The following is a 21,676-nucleotide window of genomic DNA, read 5'->3' as shown; positions in this document are numbered from 1 at the left end:
TCCAGAACGATACTTCCACCCGGTGCACACGAGCAGCGTGGTGGACAAGAGCGGCGGTAGCATGATGGGTACGGAGCTGGGCGTGGCCGGGGACCCGACGTCGCACCACCATCAGTCGCAGCAGGCCCAGCAGCAGACGCAACAACAACAGCAGCAGCAGCAGCAGCAGCAGCAGTCGAACCAGCAACAGCAACAAGTGATGCAAGACAAAAGCGGCAGACCGAAGTCTTCCCCGTGACACTGGAGGCTCAGACCGGAAAGTCTCGAGAAGCTCGCATGTTCCACGGGGTCGTTACTCGCCGCCCCGTACGACAACAACAACCCCGAGCAGCCACAGTCGCAGCAGCAGCAGCAGCCGCAGCCGCAGCCGCAGCCGCCGGACGGGAATCGCCAGGATTCCTCGTGTCGTGTTCACCTTCGCGACCAAAGCCCGCGGAGAATCGAGTGCCTGAGAGTCTGATCGTAGTTTAAGCCCTTAGCCGCTGAGGGGCCGAGGGACTTCCGGGTCAACGGGAACCGGAGGCCTGGCCTGCCAGAACCGTGAGCCAAAGGATCGCCACGCGAAAAGATCGCCGCCGATTCGTAACGGACCTCCAACTCGGCGCCAATGTCTCGACCCTCTGAGGAATTCGAACAGGACAGCGCCTACGCCCCTGTCCGAGCTTCCTTCGTCCTCCTTTTCACCCCGGAATTCGTCCTCGATTTCCCGTTACACGGTTCGAGAAGGAAACAGACATCCTATTCGAAGACTTCTGTCTTCAGTTTAAATAATTCAGAGAGGAATGAAACGTCAAACGTTTTTCGTTCCAAGAATATTGTTCTCCAAGGCAGAAGTCACCTTTTAGGCCTAGGTTGAGTCTCTCTTGGATCAACCCTCCAAAAGGGAACAGTTTAATCCTCTTCGACGACTTCTGACTTCAGTTCGAAGGATTCAAAGGGGAATGAAACGTCAAACGTTTTTCGCTCCAAGGATATTGTTCTCCAAGCCAGAAGTCTTCTAGGCTTTGGTTGGATCTTTCTCCAACCAATCTTCTAAAAGGGTACAATCTTCTTTGGAGACTTCTAGGTACATTCCTTTAAAATTGAAGCTGTCCAGGTGGAATTCACTGTCACACATAAACTATCTATTATCTATACTGTCCAGAGTTACCCTTCCCTAAGGAGAACAATTGTCTTTTGAATAAGTGTCAGGTCAAAGATCTAAAATGCTACGAATCCGATCCTTATCGGGGACCTCTGATTCCTTCTTCGAAACGAAAGTGCCCTAACAGCTTGATTAGCAACCTAGTCCATCCAGAAATCAGCGCCTAGGTCAAGCCAAATCTAAATTCACTCGTCCTTAGTCCCGCAATCAATTGTCACAAATCTAAATTGAATTTTCGATTCTGAGACACAGAGATGGTCCAGGCCCAGCCGGTTCGAAGCACCGCGACCACCCTCAGAGGGTCAATTATTCGGTCAATTATTACTCCGCTCCTGAAAGTGCGAAAGCCTCCGCGACCGGAAGCGCGATCCTCCTCCCTCAGCGTACAATTCACGTAACTCTGTCTCTCTCTCTCTCTCTCTCTCTTTTTCTCTCTCTCAAGCATCCTGAAGAAGGACCCCATATTTCGTCTCCTATCCGAACACACGTCGCCGATCGGTCCCGTCGACCAAAAACAATTGTCGAACAAAAAAAAGATAAGCAAACCAGTGCCGATCGCCAAGCATGATCGTGCGCGGACGAGAACGATGACGACGAAGAAAAAGATGATGATGATATGATAACGACGACGACGATGATGATGATGTCGATGATGATAATTATGATTATGATGATGATTATGATTATAATTATGATGATGAAGAAAGAAGACACGATTTTCCTGTTCGTCCACGGAGGAACAAAGAGGAAACCACTAAAGCGTTTTTGTACATACACGCGGCCCAGTTCGTCGTACACGCCGGGCGTCGTATTTTGTAAAATTTTAGAGGACCTTAGATTAGTATTGTGGAACGTGTTACGAGAAGAGGACAGAAGCATGCGAGCGCCTCCGCCGCTGTCTCCGTGACGGACGGAGGCCTCCGGCGAGGATGATTTTCGACCGTGAACGAGGGGAGAAAGGGGATTTCTAGTGCCAATCTCGAGTAGCTTATAAATATTATAACGAAATTATAATTTTTCTATTATATTTTTTTATAATATTTATGAAGGAACACACACGCTTGTTTAGACGCGACGGTAACGGGAGGCGTAGGTGTCGAGACGTTCAATGGACGCCTCGTCTCGGCGAGTCGAACGTGTTTTTACAAAATGAAAAAGCTAAACGAACCAAAAAAAAAAGAAGAAGAAGAAGAAGAAGAGATGAAATAAAATAAAGAAAACGCAGAGGTTATATGTATAACGCAGAATAAGAGAGAGAAGAAAGAAAATAATAGAAAAGCCGAGAGGGTTTTGAGCAAGGGCGAGGGGAACCGATCGACGAGCCTAATAACCGGTCCACGGAACCGCGAACAAAGATCGTAATCGATCGATGGAATCAAAAATATATTTGTCGCCTAAAATCGCTCGGGCTAGTGTCGGCCGTTGAAACGGAAGAGGAGGAGGAGGAGGAGGATGAGTAGGAAGACGACGACGAGGAAGAACACTAGTGCGGACTAGACACCAGAGGCTGCTAGTTAGAAACAAAGTGAATAATATTTAATATTGATTACTCGATAAATTAAGCGGTTAAATAGTTAACGAGACGCGTTTTGGCGCGAAGCAATTGATATACATATATATATATATATAATGTTCGAGAGGAAACGAGAGGATGACGAACGAGGACACGCTGGGGAATAGTGTGAGACGCGTGAGTGGCGCGGACGGGACGCGGATAATTACGAGATAGTGAGAGATTAATCTATAGTCCTATTAACTATTTAGGGAGTTTAGTGTAACGCGGGGGTTACGCAGCATCGTACTCGGCGACAACGAAGGTCCTAACTACTTGTCCGAAGTGCTTTACGAGACGGAACACGGGAACTCGTCCGCTGCCAAATCGTCGCGACGATAATTACGGAATCTCTCGGAAACGGTCGATCGAGCCTAAACGAATCTCATATTTTTCGAAACGGGGACCGGAGACACTGGCAGCGGAAGGGTTGCAAGCACGAGGGACGACCTGTCCAGTTTGTAAATCCTCGGACACTTGCAGGGCGGTCAGAAACTCTCTGCCTATCTTGTAAGAAATTTCTATGGGCGCTCGAGGCCGTAAATCGGCGGGATCTCGAGCTTTTCGTTTTCACGAGGTATCGTTTCGTCGCGGCGGATTTCTGCGCGCCCTGTATACGTCGAGAGGAGACCCTAATTAAAAATGCGCTTAATATACTCGCTAGATGACCAGATAGTTCCGAGGCGGTTCTTCTTTGGGTTTCGTAAAGTCACTTCCCTGTTTTTCTCTCTTCGAGTGAGGTTGAAAGGGTGCGCCGGCCTCCTGCCCATTATCGAGACCAATTACGAAATTCTTCGCTCGAGAAAATGCGCTTCGATCGTTTCTTTCCCCGTCGCTTTTTCGAAACAGTACACACGATCACCGTTCTATTTTCATGCTTCTCCTACGTGGTAGTAATGCTGTACTCGGGGCGCTTGCTGATATTACTAATATACTTTCGCGATAACACGATTACGTTGTAAGGTTGAAATTGGCGTGACAGTTTTGATCGGAATTGTGTACACTCGGATATTGTACTATTCTAAGGTCGTAAATCTATGATTTCTGTCTTTCGTTCGAAAGCTGGAAATTATTCTGGTAGATAACAAGTGGTGCAGCAAGTGTGTAGACAGCCATCTGGGATCAGTCACCTTGCAGCTCTTTAATTATAATTGATCTATCGAGTTCAACTTATTTTTCAGTCTCACTTTGTTCAATGCAACAACTGTTGTTTCTAAATCGGCTTAAAATCGAACAGTTTGCGATTCATTGAAAAAAAGGGAGATAATGGGGAGAAGGGTGCACCCTGTCGACCGGTTCGTAGTGATAGTACAAAGAGATCGAGTGTAGCAATATCGGTAATAGCAATAACGATTGTCAATAAGGGTCGACGCGGCGATACGACGCTATTATTCCTATTAAAGAGACAACAACAACAACAAAAATGCTTGTAACGCTATTAACGCTATACGAGGGCGACGATAATACCGCTGCAACTATTGTTAATACTACGAGGAGACTACTACTATTATTAACTACTACCACGATTACCACCACCACCGCCATCATCGTCAGCGCCGCCATTGAAAGAGGAAAAGAGAAATGAGATGATGATACCACTTTACCATCACCACCACCGCTCTACCACCACCACTACTACTATTACTATTACTACTATCACTACTACTACCATTAATACTATTACTATTACTACTACTACTACAACTATTACTACTATTACTACTACTACCACTACTACAACTACCACTAATACTACTATCACTACTACTACTACAACTACTACTACCACTACTACTACTACCACTACTACTATTACTACTATTACTACTACTACCACTACTACTACTATTACTACTACTACTACTACAATTACTACTACAGTAACTACTACTATTATTACTACTAAACTACTATTACAATTATTGCTACTACTACTACTAAACTACTACTAACTACTACGAGCGCTCTTATAAACAAAAAAAAATTTAACTCACTACTACTTATTACCGCTACACATAACTATTAATTGTAAAGGCGAAAGGGACACTACCGCATACAGCTGTTATTATTACACCGCCTACTTCACTATTAACGTACACCAGTTACTGAAGGGACGAGGAGGAACGCTACTATCGCTGACAACTACTACTACTACTACTACTAATTAACTACTAATCGCTTTACGAACACGGTTACTACGGGAGAGAACGATTGTTAATTGTAAATATCCAAAAAGGAGACGATAGGTTAAACGAGCGGCCAGGCTGGGGTACGTTATTTCTCCAATGCGATTTCTTTTCTCTCGTTTACTCCATCAGATTTCTTTACGGGAAGCGACGTCGAGTGATGCGTGTCCCTATAAATTTTTATAAAGTTAAACAACGACGCCTCCGAACACGTTCGTACAATTTTATAGACTGCTTTACACGGAGAAAATTCGCAGACAGGTATTTACAGTTGGAAAATAATTTTAGCGATTTACAACGGGACTAGAATGTTTGTTAAACTTCGAAGAATTTTCGGTTGGTTTGGATTTTGATGGGAAGTATGTTTGTCTGACCATGGGCTCTACCTATTCAAGTTGCCCGATCAGAACCGCTATCGTCTAGATCCCTAATCGATCCGCGCCTCGATGATCCAACGGGTTCTCCAATGAAACGAGGATTAAATTTTAGTAACGATCGGATCGATTTCACTTCGCAATCACTCGTCGCGACCGGAACGATTTCTAAAACAAACTACCGTGCCTCAGCCTGAACGATTCTAGCAATTACAATACTACGCACAGAGGCAGGGAGGCGCGCGAACGAACCTAGACTCCGGATCTACAGATCCTGTAAAAGATAGGGTGGTTTCCACCCCTCGACGCTCCGTAGTATTTTTCACCTTTCTAAAGATAGAAAGGGGACGACGCATCTCGTCGACTATTGTCATCCCTTGCCTTCTGATACATTGTTAAAGTCACGGTCAAGAGATTTAGCGATCGGAGTAGACCGCGGAACTGCACAGACTCACATTTTTATACCGGAATCGCAGTAAAAATAAATTAATCGGCGATGTCGATAAAATGAACAATGCTCGGGCAAAAGAAAGATCTGTCGATGGGAATTCGATGAATTAAGATTTTCTTTCTGAACAAATTCTTAAAAATAAAAAAAAAAACACCGCTGACGCAGTTTAAGAGTCGCGCGTGGCGAGGGGCGGAAAATCGTCGAGCGTTTCCGATATCGCCGGGAATAATTTCTGCAGACGACGTGCGTCTATAAAAAGACCCGAGGGCGAAAGTTGTCGGGGATCGCGGGGGCGTGCGAGGGGTTGAAAGGCGCGGAGGATTTAGAAAGGAGTTTTTTTAATGCTTGCCTCTCGACGGCGTTGGGGAATCGAGCGCGGCGAGGCCTCGTGTTCTTATTTTGTTAATCGACTACGGGGCACCGTTCTAGCCGAGAGAGAGAGAGGACCGCGGACAACGAAAGGGGTGGTTCGGGATATTATACTGACGCCACCGCGAACGCTCATTTTCTCGCTGACTTATAGTACGTTGTTCGGTCGCGCTTGCCGCTGAACCGGTGCGGCTAGGGGTAGAGTGCCAATTAGGGTTAGCCTTGTAAATTGTAAACTAGCTTTAGGTCTTCCTAACGAAGGTGCAGGACGGTGCTTTTTAGGTGAGAACGAACGAAAACGCTGGACAAGCAAAAAAAAAAAATAACGAGGAACGATATTATAATAAATCGTGCGACCGCGACGCGTGTCGGTCGGACGCCCACCCTGTCAGGTTTCCGCTCAAAAATCGAGCCCTATTTGGAGGCAATGTCGAACTTGCGTCACCAGAACATTTTGTATAGCGTCTCGAGCTGCCTTGAACCGAAAGTGCATTAAAAAATCGTCCGCGTCCACTGGCCAGCCACTTCCGGCCGCCCGAGATCACCTTCCCCACCGCCAATTTTTCACCGACGGCACCTTCGAAACTATTTTGACTTGCCATGATCGTCCGGTACTCGAAACAGTCTAGGACATTTACCCATAGCACTCGGAACTTCTGTTTCAATCCACGCGTCAAGAATTTGCAATCTTTTTCCAAATCAGATGATCGTAGATTCACCTTACTTCTAAACCCTCTGCAAAAGTAACCCCCAATTTTTAATTCTGCACAAAGTAGACCGCGATATTTGATTCGAACGTTTCCAATGGTTTTCGAGTGTTTGTAAAAGAAATTCGTCGAGGGTGGTTTTTCGGGGATCGGTGGCCTCGGGTCCGACCGGAAGTGGCCAACGGTCACGGGTGGACCGCGCGCGAGGACTTTTTCTACGTAAGATAGACTTTTTCTCTAGTAGATTCGAGGAACGATAAAGGACGAAGCGAAACTAAGGGGCCGCGGGGAGAGCGACGAAAGTTAATTAAGCGCGTCTCGATCGGGTTCCCGGGGGTAGTGGGACGACTCGATATCCCGGACCACCCGTCGACGAGGGGCGAGACTGTGTATAAAAGGCGATCCTCGATTCGAGAGGGCGACGTGTTACGGTCGCCGAGATTTTTCGGTGCTCGAAGGGAAGCTGGGGAATTTCGATGCCGATGACCGAAGGGGTTTTCGCGACCAGGTTAAACTAACAAATTCGCTAGACATTAAGCTTGCCAGGGACTGAAGATTTACACTGTGAACGTTACAGACACGGAGGGCAGAGGACACGACGGCGACATGTAAAGCCACCGTTCGTTTCGACAGACACGTGTTAGAGAGACGCGACGGGGTGTAAGGGATTCTTTTTAGAAAAATGTTCTCTTTTTCGTAATGTTTAGGGTGGGGGCCGCGTCGAACGGGTTCGAATAGGAATTTTCTAGTGTGCACGCGAGGCGGCTGGTTCAGCTACGAGAATAACGATAACAATAAACAGTAATAATAAATAATAATAATAATAAATAATAATAATAATAATAATAATGATAATATTAACGAAGTTTAATTACGGTAAACGAAGTTACGGTTAACTGATAATTAATTGTAAAACGGAGAGCGAACTACGGCGATGATAACATAGTGCGATTATTGATTACTATTAACTACGGCAATACGATGATATACATATATTATAAACGAAATACAATGATATATTTATCGAATATTTATTGAGCAAACGAAATAGCACACTGTGTAGTATGGTTGTACAAAGTAGGCGACGAGGCGACGAAAAACGAACGCGTGTTTCTTTTTCCTTTTGTTTCTCGGGGTTGGTGACGCCTCGGGGGGTGCGCCGACCCAACGTCGTTGGGGCTGCAGACGTTTCCTTTCGGTTGCTCGAGCCACCATCACAAACCGATACGTTTGAATTTCCACGAAAATTCATGCTCCGCTCGGGACGACGATTTTACAACCCACCCGCGAGAGGTTTCGCGAGGGTTGAAAATATTTGTTCAACACCGCTTCCTAGAGTAAAGCCAGTTCAATGTTACGAAGATCAAAAGTTCGGAGCTGCCGACTGGGAAAGTGTTCTGCAACCCCATAAGAGTCGTCGCAAGGCACTCCGGGGCCGCGGAGGACACGGCGTGGGGGTGGTACCGAATGTGTTTTCGTCTGACGATCCTTTTTTTTACGATTGTGAACGAGGTTCATGTTATATATCAGGGATTAGACTAAATAGTATAATACGCTGCGAGGGAGGTGGCAGGAAAAGAGAAAAAAATTACTAAGGATTATTACTAACCGACGGTGGTTGGCCATGGGGGTAGCGGGATCGAGAGGGAGAGCTGTGACAAAGGTGGTGATAGTGGTACCGGAAAGGGGTGCAGACGAGTCTGTCGTCGCGTCTCCGTAGAAAGATCCATGCGCGCGGGGGAGGGGAGGGGGGGCGGCGGTGTTTAGGCGAATAAATCAAATTTCTATACTCGATTTACCCGGACGAACCACCCCCAAAACTCCTCCCCTACTTAATAAATAATTGTAACGATAAGGAGTAATAACGATAACGTATAGGCACAAATTGAGTAGGAAATTGTTAACGGATAATTTGATAAATTGTTACGAAGCTTACGTAGTATATTCTCGTATGATGTTTGTTTTCCTTTTTAATATATATATATATTAAAAAAAAAAAATATATATATATATATAGGTATATATTATACATATACCCTTGTATATTTAATAATAACTGCGTCCTACGATGATTCTTCTTTCTACGGAGACTCGATGTGTATTTGTTCGTCTTCGGGACTTTAATGCTTAAGAGAAACTTCTTGTGATAAGCGTGGAGAGACCTCCGCCCACGGTTCGGGCTGTAGAAAGAAAATAAAAAAAATGCAAACAAACAAACAAAAAAGCGAAAACCAAATGAACATAATTAAAAACGAGGAAAGAAAAAAAAACGTAAGAAAACAAAATAATAACGCTAATAAGGGGAGAGAAACAAAGAGATTCGGGGGTGTAAAGTAACGACCTTAAGAAAAATAATTCGCGATTTCGAGCTGGCAACCCTCCGACGAAGGGACACTGACAAGGGAGAGGCTTCTTTGTCACCTTACCGCGCCAATTATACGTTGTGTCCATACTGTCTCAATTAATATAATGTATTATATTATATATATAATATATATATTATATATATATCCGACAATATTGATTATTAAAAATTCTTAATATATAAAACGAAAAGCAACTGACGTTTTTACTGACGCACTTACCCCTATCCTCCACCATGCACCCCAACCGCCACTGTCTTTGCTCGATCCTAATTTATTCCTTTTTCAAATTTCCAAAATTTTTACAGAATAAAATATATTTTTCGTAAGTCTCAAAAATATTTCTCATTTTCTGGAGTTTTTACAAAATTGTTTGCTGATGTTATAAATGTCACCACATAGCACCCAATATTTTTCCCGCCGTCCTATATTTCTTCGAGGGTTTTAAATATCTTTTCACAAGCTTTTAAATATTTTCTGCGAGCCCTGTAAATATTTACAAATCCTAATCGCTGCATTTTAAAGGTCGCAATGGATTGAGAAGACCAATATGCACAGGGCGCGGATATTGATTAACTTCCTGTGGACATGTAGGGTGATTAAATAGCGAAAGGCATGTCTGAAAAAGTGAAGTACAATTTATTATCATGCGCAGCCATGTTGACATTCGGTGCACCATTGCGAAAATAATTCCAAGTACAATAATACGCGCGTGTATGACCGCGTACCGTGACGCAATCCTCGCGCTCTCACTCTACATATAAAGATATCGTAAATAAAATATATATATATGTATGTATATATGTATATATGTATAAATATATATATACACATATATATATATGTATGTATATATGTATTTATGTAAGTATGTATATACATATTTATACGCATCTGCGTGTGTATACCTGTACAACCTGCGGACACACGACCCTACAAAATAATGTCTACCTAACCGCTAAATTTTCGTCCTGTTCATCGTTCACCCCTCCGTGGTCCTCCATCTTCCTTCCGTCATCGTTTCGTCAGCCTTACAATGTGTACTCTACGAGAACAAACTATGACGATAATTACAATTTCAGAGATCACTTCGGGTCGGTGTTAAATTAACAAAATATCGTTCACGAATTTCCTCGCAGTGTTCACAAACGAAATCTACCTATACAGGATTCGAATCGATCGAATCTTCTCTCTCTCTCTTTCTCTTTCTCTAAGAGAAAGACACTCGCTCTCTCGAACGGTGCAAATAGAAACGGGGCAAGTCACACCTGGTAAGTACTCATCAACCGGAAGTATAGTCCGCAGGACCGCGAGTAACCAATACAAATGAATCGTTTGAGCAACCTGAGGCGCGAAGTAAGTCTCACGGCCGACGAAAGTTTCCGAAAAAGATGCCCGCCTCGACCGTCGCGCGACGATCGCGAAAATATATATCTCCGACCCACCCCTTTTTTTTTAGGATCGTATGTACGGCCTCTGCACGATTGTTTTTAGCAAGAAGAGGAATGTGGACGCGTTCTAGCCGACGAAGCTCCGTTACAAAATCGATGGACTGGTCTTTTTTTAGCAAGGGCTCGGGCGAGCTCGACGGGGCGACGAAGGGACTTCCGGTCTACGAGAATAGACGGAGCCGTGGGTAACCGGAAACCAAGGACGGAAGTTGTTCTACTTAGCTCTACGCGCGAGCCGATCGGGCTGGAAATGGAAACACCTGCCCCAGAAATACTAACATTCGGTATTGACCGCCACTCCTTGTAAATCGCTACGTAAAAAAAGAAGAAAATAAGAGAACAATAGATAGAAAAAAGTAAAACTGTGAATCCCTGTTTGATTAACAACCATCCAGACCACCGATTCACGCAGACGTATCGTTCAAACCCTACGCTTTAACACGTTGACGCCGCCGCCGATATTCACGATTTTCTCTGTGAGTCGGCGCCCTTTTACAAAAATTAAATAATTACGTTAAGTTTATAATATCGAATTTCTACGCTTTTAATATTGAATATCCGTTTACAATGTTCAGATAAAATAACATAAACCTATTTTGTAGTATCTATTTTGTGAAATGCAAGCAAAATAAACAAACGGTCTGACACGCATGACCCACCGGTGGGCCAAGCCGTCGTCAACGTGTTAAACTAAATAAATACACGTCGGAATACTTCTGGTAAAAGTAAATGCTCCTTGTTCGTTCCCGACCAAAGTACTCTAAACTCTAGCTGCTGGTCTCTCCCGCGAAAATACTTTCTCACTTTTGCGCACGCTGACTCTCTGTGCTTTAGGCGTGCTAAAGAAGATACTGCTACTCTAATACCGTCGAAGACGAAACTTTTGATTGGCGCGTACGGACAGCCGAGTGTTCGACGTGCTCCAACGGATTTGGACGCGTTTGAGCCATTTCTAAGCGGATCGTGTCTACGAGAGGACGACCGTGGAAGCTTGCGGAAGCTTTAGCTTGGACGTCGAATCACGTTCAGAGTCGTCAAACGAGTCAAAGTCGTCGTCACACGCCCCTCACATGTGTCCCTGCACCGTCCTCCATGAACCGAAACTATAAAACCGAGTTGCGCCTGAAGGAGGATGGCTGGTCAGACTATACGCTCTATATCGAAACATAACTTAAGTTAAAACTCTACATAAGTTAATATCCTCTGAAATATTATACAAGACAGAGTAATCTCTCCGTGCACCGAATCTACAGCGATCGCGACGTGAGGTACTCGTGTTAAATACGAAAAACGCGCGAACCGCGACCAAAAAAAACTCGGTCGCGTTTAAATACAAATTCCCGCGAGTTTGAGCCATTTGAAAAACCGTCCCGCTCGCTCTCTCTCTCTCTCTCTCTCTCTCTCTCTCTCTCTCTCTCTCTCTCTCTCTCTCTCTCTCTCTCTCTCGGTCTTTTCAACTCGAAACGCTCTCGAATTTCTCCCGACTTTCTCTATTTTACAAGGTCGGACCTTTCGCTCTTAAAAAAATAGTTTCGATGCCCGCGAACGGCTTGACTCGCGGCGAGCCGTTCGTCGACACGCTCGTCGCTTGCTTTGTACACGCTGTCCTACGGCGAACCCTTCGTCGAGCGTTCCGTCGTCTGTCGGGCGATGTTTGAGCTTTGTAAAATAGTTGATCGACGAAGTGCGACAGCGAGCGCGTTAACAGAGTTCTACCGGACAGGAACACCCCGTTGTGGAAATGTCCGCGCAGCAGCCATTTTGGTTCCGGCCGAGAGACACCCTCCCATGAAGTCGCTCGACGAGCAGGCCAACTTGCGCGATTTATTTTCGAGAAACTAAACGATGTAGAATCGAAGAAGCTTTTGCAGTGGACTCGATCATGGTTTAATAACTTGTGCGAATATTTTTACTGCACTGTACTTGGTAGTTTTTGGCGGACGCAGCCTTGACTGATGTAACGACCGAACGATCTGCAAGACGCGTCGAACGAAGCCATTTCGAATCGTTAAGTTAGAAGATGCGCCAGAACCTGGTGCAGAAAGTTTCGCAGTTCTCGGGTCACTCGTCTCCTCGTAATAAATTTTTGAGGATGACCTAGTTTCGGGTGATTCGTCGGGAGGGTGGTGCCGAGGAGTTGAGCGAAAAGAAAGGGAACATCGGCCGAGCGTCGTGCGAATTTAAACGAGATCCTGTGTCCGCGAAGTCTTGGACGAGGGTCCCCCGTCCTGGAAGAACACAGAACCAGGCACGGCGTCGTTCGATGTTCGAAATATCGTTCGGTGTCCGTGGAAAGTTCGGCGGAAGGGCCGGACGCCTGCTCGAATGGCAACGTGTCGCTCGAAGGCGGTCTCGCCGATGCTCGTCTGCGACTTTCGACTTTAGTCAACCATCGAAACGTGCGCATACAAAAAGCTCTCGGATCGTTCGAATTTCTAGAATGCCGGAACCTCGGACGTCGTAGACGCTGAGCTCTCTCAAAATACGAAGTTCTTGGAACTCTGGGAATCGCGAAGGCCGGTTCGTCGTGATTTTTCAGATATGTAAGTTGCAAATAATAGATCTCGGCCGGAAGATCTAGAAATTTGCGATCCTCGGTTTCTGGCGGCTTCGATTCCCGAATTGGGTGATTGCCGATCCACGACTTCCAGTTCTTCGAACACCTCGAGCTGTATAGTTAGAAGCTGTTGCAGCGTTCGCGTCGCAAATATTCGAGTTTCAAGGTCTGCGATTTTTGCTTTTCGAATGTCCGGGGATCACCGCTGCACAGACATCTTCTCGCGAGGGCGCCTGGTGGCTTCGCAGAAATTGTCCGGAATCCAAGGAGACTCGCGATACAAAGCGATCGTTCGAGTCTTTGGATGTCTCTCTGTGCGCTCGATTCGCGAGCCACTCGATCAATCGAAGGAACTATGTGATTTCAATGCCGGTGGGTGTCCTTCCGGTGATTAACAGCAGCAGGTCTTCTCGTGAACCGGTTCTTGAACTCGTCTCGTGAACACGTTCACTAGTTGGCAGTGTACCCTGCGAACACACGGAACGTTGCACACATTATATTGTCCCGTTTCGTTGAGCGACTAAATCGATTGCGACTTCGGCCGAATTTATGGGAGCCGTGGACACTCGAAGGTGCGTTTACCTGATTTTCACGTTCGAGTTATCAATCACTTCGCCGTCGCAGTTCCACACGCTCAGGCTCGACTTCATGTAGCGGTTGTCGATCTGGTTCTCCGTCTGCATGTGCAACGTTGGCAGCGCCCGGAATGTGAACTCCCTCGCTCTGTACACCTCGACGAACGGAAGGTCGTACTTGAATGAAAAAATTATCATTATTAATACTGTGGGGTACGAGATAAGAGCGTTTGGGTTATGCGATAGTCGGATCGAGCGAGGTATGAATGAAGAGTGTTTGGACCGCGTCACTGTTCCTCGAAATGAGAGTGCACGCGCGTACGAATCGATGATTTAATGTAGTCTTGTATGAGTGAGTTTTAAGAAAGCAAGAGTGTCGTGAGGGTAGAAAAGTTTTCCCAGTTGCGTGAGAGCGTTGAGAGAGCAAAGACGAACCGTGAGATATTTGTGAGAAACTTGTGTGTAAAGATTGTATTTTATTTCATTATCTTGTTTTTCCCTTTTCTGTTATTAAATATTTTGTTAAAGTAACTGTGCTTGATCCTTCGTTGTCGAAAATCCCTGCAATACCTTTTTGAAGAATATAATTTCTTTTTAAATTATATTTGAAAGAATACCTCTGCGAGATCCTAAATATCCTCGTTATATACAGTAGCGGACATATACTTAACCCTTTGCGGTCGTATGTCTACTCTCAGCCGCCAAAGCAATTTATTTATCTATTTTCATCTTTTTCTATTTTTACGTAAAATTAAAACATATTATTGTGTTACATATGTCTAAACATTAAAACGAGGTTAATAAATTTTGTTTCTCCTTCTTTTATTATTGTTATCTTATTACTGTCCACTGAAAGAAAATTAATCACGACCAGCATGACTTATGTATAAATTTAATACGCAAAGGATTAAGTACAAGACTCGCTATGACATTATAATCCTCCGTGTTTCTATACTATTCGTCTAGCGATGCCAACAAATGATTTTTATGAATTCGTGTGGTGTGTCGCTACAGCTTCAAAAGTAATAATAAATTAACCCTTTGCACTCGAGTGGTGACTGTGAGGCACCATAAAATTATAACCTTTATACTAACAAAGTTTGCATTTTGGAAATTGTTAAGGTTATATTATGTTGATAAGAATGACAAGAATCAATTACATATGCATAAAATGCACTTTGTTATATAAAATGGAAATACTATAAGTCAGAGAAATTACTTCAGATTTCCAGTTGAAATGGCTTCGAGTGCAAAGGGTTAAATGATTTAAAAAGACAGTTAGCACAGTTTTGTAGAACAGCAACGGCTCCATCGAGTTAATATTATACACTTTGTCAAACAGCAACAAATCGTTGCAAAAGAAAAGAAAATATAAAAACGCTACGAACTTATTGCCCAACCCAATATTTTGTTCGTTAACGTTGAAAGGAGGTGACGGGTCGGTATGAGGGTTTGTGACAGCGAACGGTATGCTATCCATCGAATAGCAGGTATCATGAACCGATACTGGGGTGGACGGGTACTCGACGTCGAAGTCGGGTTAGGTAGTGCTTAGGACGAGTCGTTAAGTTACCGACACTTTCTATAGTACTAGACTCGAATCGACTTCGAAGTGGAGTAGCCGAGGTTTTCGAATATCCTCTTACTATTAGTTTTAACTAATGTCACCCAAATATGGGTGACACTAATTTTTGACCAATCTTGAAAATTCATTTTAATTGTAATATATTTGAATGAATTGAATTTGACTAGAATGTTTCGAATGCGAAAGAGTTCTAATATCACCCCTTATGATAAATATTAACTTTCTAGCTTTGCTTTAATTAATTAAATTGTTTTAACTGTGTGAGTATTTTAGTGGTCGATTGTCGGCAGTCAACGTGTTAAGGGAGCCCCTTGCAGAAGTGTTTCGACTAAGGGTGAATTTCTGGAATGATCACTGAGTGAAATTTAATCCAATACTGCGGCCAGGAATGTTGTTTTTCCAAATATATATCCTCCTTTTATTTATAATTATTATTTTATATTTTAGATATTTAGAGACGTGATATTGAGCTAGGGTAGTTTTAGTGCAGTTTTATGACAGTCTTAAAGCTATAGTAATAGCTATAGCTGCAGAGACATATTTAAAATCACAGTTATAGTTACAGCAATGATCACAGTTACAGTTACAGTCGCAGTCAATTTTATTGTCAAATTTATAAACATTAAATGTGTTCTCAATTAAAGAAAATTAATTTTTTTTGAAAAGTATTAACACCTTCCTGCACATAGTGCGTTAATGCATCCTAAAGACTTCAATCTATTTCTCCAGCTGAACACACGAATCTTCAGGTAAAATAACAATTTTCCAAGTCGACAAAATTTTGCAACTCGAGAAAGTAATATTTCACAGTTTTCTACTGCAATTCTTCATCAACTAATTTTCTTCCGACTAACTTTGAATTTCGTAATATTTTACAATCTGCTGATTCAATTGCCCTTGCTGCAATCCTTTAAGTTCTGCGATAGACGAGTTTTCCTAATCCTCGATGAAAGCCGTATCAACGTCAAACGAGATTGGTATTAGGTCAGGGCCCCCGTACGCTAATCGTAGAATCGGTGAGGGAACTTGAGATAGGTCCGGGTTAGAACTATGCGAAGGTTTCAATTAGGACTGGGTTAGAATCATGTTATATTTAACTTGGGTAGATGGTGCGCTAGGTGTAAACTGTTAGGCCTGTCGATGGATTATTACTTCAGCGAGACGTAAACACGGTTCTCAAGTTTTCTCTCCGATGAAATTTCCTATAGAAGGCTTCTTATGGGGGAGGTCGATCCTGTGAACATCGGCTACCAGTAATTTTTACGACAAAGTTACCAGAATATGTATTTCTATAGCATTTTGTACGTCAAAGTTAAATACATAAAAGTTAATCTTGTAAATATATTTTTCCTATAAGAAAAAAATATTTTCAACAAAATGATCAAGCCATGAATAAATATATTTACAAAATTAATTCCTACAAATTAAAATTTGCCGTAAAGGATATTTTGAAAATTTTATCTTAACATTTTGCTGACCAGTCATTCCGACTACTATATGCTAACATTTTAATATTTCCACGACATTAACATGAAATATTATTTATTTTATTAATCGCGAAAGGTGTCTAATATTTAAAAAATTACATATTAATATCTGAACTTTCACCAGTCAATCTAACACGTTTATCACGATGATAGATAATAAATTATTGGATTTTATGACAACTAATACACAGATTACCGATCAGAAAACAAATTAAAGTGTTAAAAATCACTGATAGCTGACGTTCATGGGGTTCCCCTCCCATAAAGCTTCGCTTACCAGAGTCTTCTGTTTGCTGGACAGCCTGAGCAACATCCTGATATTATTAAACAGGGAAGTATGACGAACTAGGATCACGTCGACGCAGCCATCGCCGACGTGACAATGAGGACTGAACCCCATAGGACTCCTAGAGCAGGCGCAGGCAAGATTGGCGCCGTTCACCATGAAGAATTTACCTCGGACCGTCATCCATCCTAAAGTGGAAGATATCGATCGATCAGTTCGTTCGACACGAATACGCGATAAAAACGTATAGATCGGATCGCTTACTGGATATCTCTTTATCGGGGACACTGTTGTGCATATGCTGCAAACATCTGCTGCAATTCTTGGTGCATCTTGTACTCGTCGCTGGGTGACACGGGTCCGACAGCAGGTGAATTTCGCCCTCGTACCCTTTGTTCGCCAGAATCTTTTTGAACCCTGCAATCAGATTGTAGCGCGCACCATTTTACAATTTAGCTCTACACCTTACAATTAACCCTTTGCACTCGAGCGGCGACTCTGAGGCACCACTAAAATTGTTACAGCACGTTCCAAAATCATTTTTATATTCTGCAAAATTGGATTTCAAAAATTATTAAAAGTATAACCGTTGTTGCACGAGTTACTATATTCAATTTCATCTGCATAAAATACATTTTGTCATATAAAATTGAAATGTTATATGTCGGAAAAGTTATTTTAAAATTTCTGTTATAATGGCTTCGAGTGCAAAGGGTTAACACCCGAAGCCATTTCGACTGCAAATCGAGTGACTCATATAATAGTTATACTTTTAAGAACTTTTAAATCTAAGCTTTGGTGATGTTCATTAAGATAATTTTTGAATGTATTACAGTAATTTTAATGGCACCCCAGAGTCGCCACTCGAGTGCTAACGGTTAATACAGCAAAATATTTTTTTCCATAAAAATTCGCGGTTCAATAATAACACATCGCTTGCGGAAAATATTACAAACACACTATCTAGAATTCAGAACAAATACCTTATTGTTACCTCGATGAATAGTCGGCGGATTTTTATACAAGATAGAAACTTTCCCTAGAAATTGTAACAAACAGAAACAAGATAAAAAATTCGATTCCTCTTTAATACATTCAACGAGCTATTCTCAACAAATTCTGTCAATCTACTTTTATCACAAATGCATAAATAAATTAATATAAAACAATTGCTTCCAGTGCTCCGTAAAACTGACGTTGAGCAAATCTTGACTGTCAAGAGCTTAGAAATATTTGAACCTAAATGCAAAAAGACTGGTAATCTTTCAGATCACCACAGAGGATCCCATAGAATCCCATGCGTAACCTTGAAACGTCTTGACTAAATTCGCGCAATACCGAGAGCCCAACGAAAACGTTTCCCCCGATAAAGTGGGTCACTGAGAGAACCGGAATGCTATCGGGTACCAATGCAATAAAAATAGTACCTGCAGGCTGACACGCGAGAGCACACACGGTGAAGGTACCGGTAGCGGACGGTTTCGGGATTCGAAATAATAAATGCCGGAGCAGAGTCGGCCCGCAGCGGAGTGAACGTTGCAATCGTCCCGAGCAGACAATTTCGCTGCTGCACTTACCGGAGTAGTCGTATCTCTGCGGACCCATCCACCTAAATTTCTCGCTGTCCCTGATCACGTCCCCGAGATACCCATAACTGAGCACGCTGGCGTACAGCCTGAGGAGGTTCTGGTCGTTGTGCACGGAGGAGATATCGAGGCCGGTGCTGTCGCCAAAAATGATATGTATCGCGGCGGTCTGCACGTCGGTCGTGCCGTGGAGGCTGTAAGCGATCGTGTCCGTGCTGCCGCTCGGTATCACGCCGATCGGCATCGAGGGCGTCGGCAGCGTAACATCTGGATCGTTCGCGTCTATTTGCATGTCCCTGGTCGTCCTCAAGACCAGACCGTTGATCACTTCCGCCAAGGTGCCGTCGCCGCCGATGCACACCACCGCCTGCAACATCGATCGGTTCCCCGTCAGAAAACACCACCGCCGTTTATTCATTTTCTACGGCGCGATCTCACACCGATCTCCGTGATGCTTATGATCATTTTTTTCATATTAATTCCATCGCGCTGCTTTCGCATGTTATATATCTTTAAATTGTTCGAAGAATTCTTTTCGCTGGTAGGTGATTCAATTATTGTTTCATTTTAAACGTATATTAGAATGGTAATTGCGAGTAATGTGATTAAATTATAATTAGATTTCAATTTTTGTTCAGTTAATTCAATTTTCATTAAATTGACTCAGTTTCAATTCGATTGATCCAATTTTAATATCCCATGAATGTAACTTTAATTTGTTTAATTTGATTTCAATACAATTTCAATTTAATAAATTCAATCGTAATTCAATAAATTCAATTTCAATTCCATAAATTCAATTCTAATTCAATAAATTCAATTGTAAATCAATAAATTCAATTTCAATTTCATAAATTCAATTCAAATTCAATAAATTCAATTCAAATTCAATAAATTCAATTTCAATTTACTAACTCAATTCTAATTCAATAAATTCAATTTCAATTCGGTTAATTCAATTTTATTTCAGCTAGTTAAATTTCAAATTAATATTGAACTCGAATGTTCGTTTGATTTTACTTGTAATCTTATAGATGAAAGGTAAAAGGTGGATTTATAATAAATAAGAGTAAGAAACAATGAATCGGAGACACGGGGCAAATTAATCAATTTTGACGTTATCAAAATTGGTGGAATCAAAGTGAAATTCTTCATAAACAATCAAGATAACGTGCCGACGGACAAGTAATCTTTCTAGATTCTCCTTAAATAACAATTTATCCAGTATATGATATTATTCAAGGTGCCTCTCGAGCAATGTTAAATAAACTGCGAAAGAACACGAAACTAATGAACCGACGCAATAAAATCTCGATTATCCGAGCTGAGAATACTGAGATAATAGAGCAGTTAGAGTATAGGAGCCGGTTGGCTACGCCACAGTAACTGGCCCCGCCTTTGCGCCCGATTAAAATGCCAGATGTCGTCTTTATTGATCTCTATAATAAATCGTTTTACGTATAATACGGCTATGATTGATCCAAGAAATGATTAATTGCGGAGAAAATGTATTTAACTCTGGCAAGGGTCACGCGGAGCGTTTGACACCCCAGCCATTTGTTTCATAATTCACGTTTCTATATAATTTAACGAAATGTTAATTGGCGTCACCTAGCCGTCAGTAGCAGCATCGCCTTTTAATTAAAACCGTTCGCTAACAATTATTCGTGACTCGGATCCCATTCAATTTGAGGGATTGTCGAGCAGCCCACGCGTCGCTTTACGTAACTTCAACCGATGCGCCTAGTACAGGGTTAAATAACAGATGATTATGATACTGAAGGACCGGATAATCGAGGTTCTACTATGTGTGTCTATAATTATGAAAGCACATTATTTTTAACTAAATTTATTCAACGTCATTTTTACGATATCGTCAAAAATGAACCATTAAGATGGTGGTTGTAATTTCAACTTTATATTTGGAATTCATTTAGCGTTAACCCTTTGCACTCGATTGGTGATGCTGAGACACCACTAAAATTATTCTGTCATCTTCTGAAATAGTTTTTATAGCAACAAAGCTGAATGTCAGAAAAATTGTTAAACGCGAAACTGTTGGTAAGTCATTTATAGGACGTTCAGTTAATTTTGAAAATGGTCTAAGTCAATTCAACCTTTAAAAACATTTCCATTGCAACAGCAAGATAAGATTGTTTATTGTAATTTTATTCTGTAACTATTTTCTATCGAACGCCGAGAGACTCTTACGTGAAAGTCGCTTAGGTCAGCCGTGAGCAGGGTGTCCCTGGCATGGCCGTGTCTCTCGGTGACCAGCATCTTCGTCTCTATCCCGGCTATGGTCATCAGTGGCTGCACGTCCTTCTCCCAGATCTTCAACCCCTTCTTCTTGCCGCCGAAGGGATTAACGAACAGCAGTATCTTTCTAGGTCGTTGCGTGAGGCCTGGAAAAACAAAGGCGGAGAAACCCTCATTTCTCTTGTCCGGTCGCCCGGCAGCGGCAGCGGCAGCGGCAGCAGCAGCAGCCATATTGATTTTTCATACGGAATGGAATTCAGGGTTTCTTCGGAACCGTCACGCAGCGGGAGCGTGAACCGGGAGATCAATACTACAGCCACTCTCGGGTCTCTCCCGAGAGGCCAGTTTCGTTGAAGATTGCGTTACGGCCGCGACAAAGAACCGGCTCCCGATTGTGTTTCCGTTCGAGAACGTTTCCCTCGGAGCGAAAGTAATCGAACCGATGGCCGGTTAGATTGATTAGGGCTGCACGATAGCGTCGAGAGTTCAGGGAGTCGCGGTCCGTCGATTAACTTCCATCACGCTTCGTCCAGCTGCTCTGACCGATCGTGCCCCGCGAAACAAATAATTGGAGGAGCGTCGTAAAAGATTCGATGGTTGTTTAGCTTGGAAATGTAACAGCCTTTATTTCTAATTATTAATAATATCTATATATGGTTTGGTTTATTATGGATTCTTCAAGACTTCGCGTGCGCTCGTCTCAAAGAACTGGGAGAGAGTGTCACGTCCTCGAAACCGCTAGCA

The 21,676-nt window shown here is 42.9% G+C and overlaps 2 protein-coding genes across 3 annotated transcripts in view; one reads left to right on the top strand and one right to left on the bottom strand.

Moving 5' to 3' along the window:
- The window catches only part of Nfi (Nuclear factor I), a 103,465-nt gene extending 97,063 nt beyond the window's left edge, over window positions 1-6,402 (top strand). For both annotated transcript variants that reach the window (XM_078190215.1, XM_078190214.1), the window contains one exon: window positions 6-6,402. In XM_078190215.1, coding sequence (XP_078046341.1) covers window positions 6-238 — 233 coding nt within the window. In that variant the 3' untranslated portion in view covers window positions 239-6,402. The remainder of the gene's footprint in view (window positions 1-5) is intronic.
- A 3,362-nt stretch (window positions 6,403-9,764) lies between these two features.
- The window catches only part of Cerk (Ceramide kinase), a 41,856-nt gene continuing 29,944 nt past the window's right edge, over window positions 9,765-21,676 (bottom strand). Inside the window, exons 3-8 of the mRNA XM_078190336.1 lie at window positions 20,885-21,078; window positions 18,665-19,040; window positions 17,352-17,504; window positions 17,079-17,275; window positions 13,737-13,906; window positions 9,765-13,621 (exon numbers count right to left, since the gene is read on the bottom strand). Coding sequence (XP_078046462.1) covers window positions 13,546-13,621; window positions 13,737-13,906; window positions 17,079-17,275; window positions 17,352-17,504; window positions 18,665-19,040; window positions 20,885-21,078 — 1,166 coding nt within the window. The 3' untranslated portion in view covers window positions 9,765-13,545. The remainder of the gene's footprint in view (window positions 13,622-13,736; window positions 13,907-17,078; window positions 17,276-17,351; window positions 17,505-18,664; window positions 19,041-20,884; window positions 21,079-21,676) is intronic.

The sequence above is a fragment of the Augochlora pura genome, chromosome 9, assembly GCF_028453695.1.
Source record: "Augochlora pura isolate Apur16 chromosome 9, APUR_v2.2.1, whole genome shotgun sequence".
NCBI classification, from domain to species: domain Eukaryota; kingdom Metazoa; phylum Arthropoda; class Insecta; order Hymenoptera; family Halictidae; genus Augochlora; species Augochlora pura.
Note: the sequence above shows the minus strand (reverse complement) of the source record. Positions and strands in the feature narration are given on the sequence as shown.